This window comes from Suricata suricatta, chromosome 9 (assembly GCF_006229205.1).
Source record: "Suricata suricatta isolate VVHF042 chromosome 9, meerkat_22Aug2017_6uvM2_HiC, whole genome shotgun sequence".
In the NCBI taxonomy this organism is placed as follows: domain Eukaryota; kingdom Metazoa; phylum Chordata; class Mammalia; order Carnivora; family Herpestidae; genus Suricata; species Suricata suricatta.
This window is the reverse complement of record NC_043708.1, coordinates 139,386,965-139,395,418: the sequence shown is the minus strand read 5'-3', so window position 1 is coordinate 139,395,418 and position 8,454 is coordinate 139,386,965. Positions and strand designations below refer to the sequence as shown.

Here is an 8,454-nt window from a genome sequence, read left to right as displayed (position 1 = left end):
CACACTCAGGAGGTGCTGCATCATGATTTTGTTTGGCCATTTGCTCGGGGGCCTGGCCGATGCTGTCTGCTCCTCGGGGGGCCGTGGCTCTTGCCGGAGCAGTCAGGTCCAGGCTGCCGTGTGCGGCCCGATCGCGGGCCATGTGGCCCCGGGCCCCAGCTCCGGTTTGGACACCCCCATGCCCACCCCGCCCGGGACACGTACCATTCTCATCTTGGAGAAGTTGACCAGGCCGTCCTCCGTGTAATTGGGCGTCCCCTCTTCGATAAAGGCCAGGTCAGTGAGGTACATCCCCAGGTAAGGGACACAGGGTGGGTCACAACTTGGAAGCAAATGGCATTAAACAAAAGGTTTTCGTTTGAAACACGAGCGCCTACGGAAACAACACGCTGCACGGGGGTGCTGGGGGCTCAGGGCTTTCTGTGGCTGGAGGCCCGGGACTGCCGGCCGCCTCTGGGTCAGCCCTCTGTGTGTGTGTGATGGCCACACACCAGCGGCGCTGCTCAGCCAACGTCCCTCCCTCCCCGAGCCAGAAAGCCCTCCCTCCGCTTCCCGGATGCAGGCTTCGGCTCTGCCGACCCCTCCCAGCCCCCTCCCAGACCCCTCTCCTGCCTCCCTAGCGAAACTCTCCACCCAACCCTGCCCAGAGTCACCTCTCGGGGGGACCTGATGGCCCCCCACCCTGTAACCCCCCCCGCCCACGTCTTTCTGCTCCTGGACAATCCTCCTCGGCCTCCACCACGGCTTGCCCCACCAGCCTCCTGCCCACTGGGCACTGGGGTGCCGGAGCAGGAAACCCTGGTCCTCTGAGGTCACCTCCTCCAAGCGGCTTCTAGGCAAGGTGTTGGGGGACAGTGTCCCTGACAAGTGACTTTTTGGGGAGGGGACCCAGGAGTGACGGACCACACGGCTCTGACATGGGGGGCTTCCATTATGGCTTTACTAGGGGGCTTCGCCATGGCGCCTCTGGGCGGGGCACCAGGAAGGGGCTGATTCTGTGTGGGTCCAGTGGCCAGGCCATGCCCTCAGGGGTCCCCTGACAGTGCCCGCAGCCTCCTCTCAGCCCAGCACACAGACAAAGATGACCCCCGACCCTCAACCTCTGACCTGGTCTCCTTGGAGGAACAGGGGGCAGGGAGGTCGGGGGGCGGGGGTGAGGCAAGAACAGAAACCCAGCCTCTGCCCCTCGCCTGCTCGGTGTGTGACTCTTGACCTGGGGGTCAAGGCCACCCGCGCACGATGGGGCTGATTGCCACGGCAGGGTCAGGGGGTCAGGGCAGGTGATGCGCCCACAGCAGGCTCGGGGGCTGATGGGACACAGTCCAAGATGAGAAGAGACCCCAGAGCCGGCACTCTGCGGGTCGCAGGCCGGTCACAGCCGGTGGCTTCTGGGGGGCTTCCCAGAGCACTCCACTATTTCTACTTTGGACGGGTGAGGGAAGGGCGGCCTCCTGTCCTGGGGGCGGGGGGAGGGAGCCGTGGCCGCAGGGATGGGGCATGCGGAGGGCTCCTGGAGGCCCCGGGGTCTGACCGCCGGCCAGAGCCGTGGAGAGAGTCAGGGGCTCCTGATCTTGGCCGTGGACCCACTGATGCATTCACTGGGCTCGGGGGCCACGCAGGGAGATGGCGGGCCTGTCCGTCACAGCCCGTCACCGCTCTGTGGGTGGGGACAGAGCCTGGGGGGAGGGGCCCAAGGACGCACACGCCCTGCGGGCAGAGGGGCCGCGTCCCGTCTAAACCAGGGCTTTCTATCAAACTGGAGCCTGAGGGCAGATGCGCGACCGAGGGCTGGGTTGCGATGAGGCCGGCGGGCAAGTCCGGACCTGACCCCGGCGGGCTGGTGACCGGACGGTACAGAGACCTGACTTCTCGACCGCAGCTGCTGCACGGCGCTGGCGGGCTGGTGTCTGGGCTGGGGAATGAGGAGGGCAGGCGGGCCGTGCCCCGGGGCCTGGGCCGGGACTGAGGGCGACCGCGGCACCTGCCATGGTGCGCCCGGGGGATGGAAGAGTGGCTGAGGGAAGAGAGGTGGGACTCGGGGCCAAGTCTCGGCTGGGAAAGGCCGTTCACAAGCCTGGGTGTGGGCACAAAGCCCTCTCGGGGACGGGCTACACAGGAGGCCTGGGGCCAGTGACGGGGCTGAGGACCTCGTGGTGACACTGCGTCCGGGCTCCTTGTCCGGGCAGGTCATCCTCTTCCCTCCTAGGATCCTTGTCTCTGCCTGTGAGACAGGCCCCGGAGGCTCACACAGCACAGCTCTGTGCGCGAGCACCCTGCTCCGGGACACATCTGCGCCCGCCCCCCCCAGTCTCTCCTTCCCCTGCAGGGTGTGGGCTCCGCATCCGTAAAGCAAGAACCCGGTTTGCATAAAGGTCTCAGCTCCTGCATGCCAAGGCCCCCGCCGCCCCCTGAAGCCAGGAGCAGAGGCGTCTGGGACAGGCTGACACGGCCCCCCTGGGAAGAGGGAAGATGGTCAGGACTGAGACAGACCCAGGCCCCAGAGGCGACGGCGGATAAGGAAGCCACGGGCAGGAGGCGGACGGAGGGGCACTGGGCAGACGGGCAGGTGGGCGAATGTGCGGTGGGGCAGCCCCGCAAGCACAGCCCACAGGGGTTCCGAGGGGCCCGGGCGCGAGGGAACGGAGGCAGGATGTGACCGAGGACGCACACGGTGGAGGTGAACGTGGCAACAGCACAGGGAGCTGGCGGAGGACGGACCGGGTGCAGCGGGAGGGGCACAGCTGGGAGCAGGTGTGCGAGGGCCGAACGCCAGTCCCCAGGCCTCGAGGGTGGTGGCCGTGCGAGAGACGGGCTCTCTGCAGGGAGCGGGACGCAAGGCGGTCCCGAGGTGTCTCCAAGGATGGCAGAGACCAGTGCAGAGGCCAGAGGCGCACGGCGAGCGGGGGGACACCAGCCGTCACCGGCGAGCCTGTGGCACCGGGGGGCTGAGGCCGAGGCGCCGGGAGAACCCAGAACGTCAGGCTCACCGCAGAGCACTGGCCTCGCAGGCCACCTGGGCCGGGGCCTCGCTCTGTCACTGTGGCCACGAGGCCTCCGCTTCCTGGTCTGGGGAGGCAGGATGGGGGCCTCTGCCTCACGGAGATCGTCCGTGGGCGTGACAACGTCTCTGGTCGGCACAGCTCGGCCTGGGGAAGGGCAGCGGCCCCCTGTGGGCCGAGGCCAGGACACTGTGGAACAGCCCACATGGCACAAGACGGCCCTGGGCCCAGTGTGCTCTTGCTCTGGTGACAGCCCCGCCACCTGGCGCTGGTCAGGGGCCGTCTCTGCTACCAGGAGGCCACGTTCTGTGAGCCCCACGCTCGTCCTGATGACTGGTCGCCAGTAAGAATAGGCAAAGCGATCCATAAGTAAACACCTCGGCCTCACACGTTCCCTGGTGTCAGAAGTACTGGAACGCGGGGCTGCGTGCGTGTCATCAAGGAGCCTGGTCCCCAGCCACACACCTGCTGGGACTCGGGGTGCTGCCCGCACCCTCCCGGGAACTGCCTCCGAGACTGTGGGATGGCTTTAGCAGGTGGTGGAGGACAAAGCGGACGCAGCCTAGAGGTCTGGGAGCCCAGGGGCCGTGTGCGAGGATGGACGGACAGACAGACAGACAGACAGACCTCCCGCTCCAGCCAGACGGGGGGCGTGGAGGCCTCTACAATGTGGTTCTACACTTACTTTTTCAGAGCTTCTCGGAGATTCTTAAATCTGCCCTCTGACGACACCAGCTTCTGCAGCTTGTCGATCAAGGCTTTCGTCTAGAGAGAATCGGAAGCACTTACTAACTCAAGGCTCGCACGACCCACAGGCCAGGGCTCCGGCCGCCCCTGCTCTGCCCCTGGGTGGGCAGGGCCTTCCTGGGCCGCCCTGGCCCCTGAGGAGTCCACCATGAGTCACTCGCAGCCTTAGAAGCACGGGGGTGGGGCGTGGGGCACCTGAGTGCCGGCTTCACCCCTGGAAACAAAGACCGGACCCGGGGCTGGGGGTGGGGCCTGGTGACGGCTCCAGAGCAGAGCACAGCCGTGGCCGTGGCTTCACTTCCGTGGCCCTTTCTGTGTCCTGGGCCCCAGGGATGCGGCCACAAAACCACACCTGTGTGTCTCAGGACCCCGAGCTCACGTGAGAATCAAGAAAAAAAAACGGCGGATGAGCTGATCGCCTGGAGGGAAAGGCCCGGATGGGGCAGAGGGAGTCCCCGGCCGAGGGCCTGTCCGCCTGCACAGAGGCTGCCCGGGGCCTGGCTCCGCAGTCCTTTCCCTGCGGGCCTTGGGTCCCCGGCTCCCTCACTCACATGGCAGCGGCTTGGCCTGGTGACCCCCGCCCCCCAGCTCCCGCCCTCAGGCCGGACCCTGGCCGAGAACCGGTGCCGGAGGCTAGCGCAGCCCGGAGGGGACAGTGGCCACGCAGGCCAAACACACCCCTAGGCTTTGGGCCAGATTCTTCTGAGAAACCTGCCTGCAGAAAACGACCCTGGGTCTCGATTCAGAGGCAGGAGAGACCCGGGCGTGGTCCTTGAGGGGAGCCGCCCGTTCCAGCTGCCTACTCCCCGCAGAGCAGCGGCCGCCTGGTCCCCACTGGCCCCGCTCGAAGCAGAAATGGATGTGGAGCCGGTGAAGGGGGCCCGGCCGCGGTTCTGCCACCCTCGGGTCCTGGCCCGAAGCCTGGTGCCAAGGCCAACCTCCGCCCGGGTTCTCCGCTTCCTCCTGAACTTTCTAGACTCCTCTGTCCAGAGCTGCTGCCCGCCCCCTCCTCCTCCCCACTGGCCTGAGAAGAACTGGCCTGAGGGAGGCTGGGCCGGATGTGGGGACCAGTGTCCCGGGCCGGGGGCCTCCGCAGCTGTGCACATCCTCAACACATCGCTCCTGTTCCTTCGCTGGCCTCCACTTTCACATCTGGAAAATGGGAGGGTGGGCCGATATCCTAGGACTGTGGGCCACACAGAAGCCAGATCGGGAGCGCCCGATGGCTACTTAGTGGCCACCATGCTCGTGGTCCTGAGGACCGACGGGGGATATTCTGATGTGTGGGGGCTTGGGTACACACGTGGGGCCGATCTGTGGCTCCGAGACGGGCGCGCTTAGACCCCTTCCACATGTGTGCTCCTCCGGGGCGGCCTTCGGTCCAGGAAGGGGCTTTGCAGCCTGGGAGGCTCCCGGAATTTCCTGCTGCTGCTTCAAAAGTGAGTTCCAACCTGAAGCAGCCAGGCTAGGAGCTCTGTCCCCTGGCGCTCAATGGGACAGGGGCCTCCGGGATTTGGGGCATCTCTGCTGGGAGGGCAGAAACAAGGAGGCCCGTGGAATATGTCAGTCAAAGCAGAGACCAAGCAAGGAGCCCGCCTTGTCGTGAGGAGAAGCAAGGTGATCACAGGGCCTCCTGAGGAAGACTTGTCTTCCTCTTCCCCAAACAGAACACTTCCCGACCGCCAAGGCCGTCCTGGGGTTAGGGTGAGGAGACACACAGACCCCTCAGTCACCTGCACCGCCCCGCGGAGGGGGACCCCCTTCCAGAAGGGACGGGGGAGCAAAGGGGGGGGACAGGGAAATGGGGTCAGAAGCCCCCGACTGAGCCTGACTGCTTGGCCTGGACTTGGACATGATGCTTTTCTACCTCGGGCGCAGCCAAGCGAATGGTAAAGACTGTTCTCGGAGGCGGCATCTGGTGTCCTCTAAGAAATGTGGGCGTTCTGGGAGCCTGGGGGGTCACGAGTATCCACAGGACACGTGGGGAGAGGCAGCGGCCCACCCGGGGCCAGAGCGGGCCAGGCGCGGCACAGCCGTGCTAGCTGAGGGTGGGGGTGGTGGCGGGCCCTGAATGACGTCCCCGAGTGCGGGCCTGGCCGTTCGCGTCATCTCTAACTGCCCTCCCTTTGCACCCTCCCGAGAGAACGGAAGACTTCGGGAAGGTCAAGGTGGTGCCCTCCCAAGTCCACAATAAGGGTGACGCTGGAGAGCAAGGCCAAGAGTCACGGAGCCCCCAGTGTGGGTGCCTCCGGAGAAAACATCCCCGTCCTGACGGCCCCAGGGCAGACCCGGCCTCGGCCCGTCTGAGCCCTGCCTGACCGGCCGGTCAGCCTGGACCACGTCGGGGTCTGCAGCGGCCCCCTCAGGAATCCGCAGCACCGTGCGCCACGTGTGGCCAGATGAGCCTGCCGCCTGAGCACCCCACCCCGAGTCCAGCCTCTGCTCCTGCCAGGAGCCCGCTGACAAGCTGGTGCCTTGCACTGCCCCGTCCCAGCCCTGTTGTCTCTGTGTGAGCCAGCGTCACTGGGGACAGGCGGCACCCTGCTGTCACACCGTCATCTGGGGCTGGAGTGACCGCACTGTGGGGAGGGCGGCATCCCAGGGCCTGGAGGAGGGATGTGCAGCCCTGATGCCAGCATGAGGAGGTGGGGGGCAGGGAATAAAGGGGCCGAGGGGCATGGCATGTAAATCCGGAGTGGTCCAGAACAGAGGGCCCTGGAAACCTGGGGCCCCAGCCAGCCGACCCTGCTGTGGCCACGTCACTGGTACCTCAGAGGCTCACCCTGCCCTGAGTGGTGCCGGTGCAGCCTCCTGCACGTGTGCAGGCTGGGGTCAGGGTGTCCTCTGTGCGCACCGAGGACTGGCCCAAGTGCCCCACTGAGCCCTCCTCCTAGGACCTCAGTGAGCTCCTTAGACCACAGCGTAGGGGACTTTATTCCCAGGAAGAATCATGTTCTGAATGAATAGAGATCAAGCCCACATCTAAGGTCGCCAATACCCAGGGGGTACCAGGGACCAGCTGCCTCCCTGGTGGCCAGGAGGGCCGGAGAAGTTAGAGACCTGGGAAGGAAGCCGGCAGACATGCACTGGCGTCCCCATGCAGCCACCACCCTCTGTCCCTGCTCGAGGACAAGAGTAACGGGACCGTAATCACTGTTACACTTCCGTCTCCGGGGCGTTAATCCCCAGGTGGGAACCGAAGTCTCAGGGGCCCCAGAACCACGTGCGGCGCCTGACACCTGCTCCCTGGTGACATCGGGGGAGATGCTCTCCTGCACGCGGGCCTACAGGAGCGTCGGCCCCCACCCAGGCGCTGCCCGCCTACGGGGTGGCCCTGCGCCAGCGCCCCGGTGCCCCGCCCCCGCCGGCCTCCCGTCGCACCTGCTTGGAGACTTTGAGCCACGTCTTCTTGAGCCGGAAGATGGCGCTGCGGTTCATGGACGAGGTGATCTCCAGGACGGCGTTGTAGTTGTGCAGGCAGCGGCAGATGTCCGCCACGGCCACCCACTTCTCGATGGCGCTCGCCCGCGCATTGATGTCCTCGTTCCGGATGATCTCCGAAGCGATCAAGTTACTGATCTTCACGCCCGGGCAGTGAGACAAGGAGACAGAGGTGTCAGCATTGCAGAGACGATAGATCGCTGTTACTCGCGGCTGACGTGATTGACTGAAAATCCCAAAAGGATACGGCAGAAAAGTTCGGACAACTAAGCGGGCTCCCGAGGGTGTCTGGCTAAGCACGCATCGTGCGACGGTGCGTCTTCCTACACTCCGGCACCACCAACTAGAAAACGCCATGAGAAGATTCTCAAAATTCCAATGGGAATGTGTAAATCACCCAAGAACCTAAATTGATGAGGATTTCAGAAGGCGCTACACGAAAGCAACTTACTAAAGGTTGTAAACGGTTTGGATCATGAAGGACCAGATCCAATTCTCAAATAGGAATGTAAATATGCCACTTTTCAAAACTAATACATGACTTTATTTTTAAATAAAGCATTTACCCCTTTCCCCCTTATTTTTAATTTTTTTAATGTTTATTAATTTTGGAGAGAGACAGAGCATTAGCAGAGGAGAGGCAGACACACACACACACACACACACACACACACAGAATCTGAAGCAGCTCCAGGCTCCCAGCTGTCAGCACAGAGCCCGACACGGGGCTCGAACCCACAAACTGTGAGATCCTGACCTGAGCCGAAGTCAGACACTTAACTGAGGTGCCTCAAGTTATACTAATTTTTTAAAGGAATATCTCTGTGAAATCTTTCAGAAAATAGAGTATCTTACAACATATTCCACAAAGCCCGTATGATCTTGATACGGAAAGCAGAGACAGACAATACGAGAAGAGACAATGCCACGGCCAGGTCAGGTCTGTCCCCGGACGCAAGGAAGGGTGAACGTTAGAGAAAAATCTGTAACCGTCATTCACAGCACCAGCAGCTTAAAGGAGGTAAGCCGCGGCCATCTCAACAGATGCGCACCATCAGTTTTGACAGAATTCGGTGCCCGTCTGTGGTAAGCACCGTCAGCAAACACGGAAGGGCAAGAACTTCTTGAACTTGATAAAGAAACAAGCGTTCTCCCCACGGGACCAGTGAGGCTTTCTCTCTGGAACCGGCACCAAGATTCACCGACAGTGTTTGCACTCCACCCCGTTGTGGGGGGACCCCAGGCAGTGGAATGGCCCCCCCCCCCC

The 8,454-nt window shown here is 63.6% G+C and overlaps 1 protein-coding gene across 1 annotated transcript in view; it reads right to left on the bottom strand.

Annotated features, from left to right (window-relative positions):
• The window catches only part of RASGRF1 (Ras protein specific guanine nucleotide releasing factor 1), a 77,607-nt gene that overhangs the window by 1,419 nt on the left and 67,734 nt on the right, over window positions 1-8,454 (bottom strand). The window contains exons 22-24 of the mRNA XM_029952322.1: window positions 7,128-7,325; window positions 3,685-3,764; window positions 205-322 (exon numbers count right to left, since the gene is read on the bottom strand). Of these exons, the coding sequence (XP_029808182.1) occupies window positions 205-322; window positions 3,685-3,764; window positions 7,128-7,325 (396 nt within the window). The remainder of the gene's footprint in view (window positions 1-204; window positions 323-3,684; window positions 3,765-7,127; window positions 7,326-8,454) is intronic.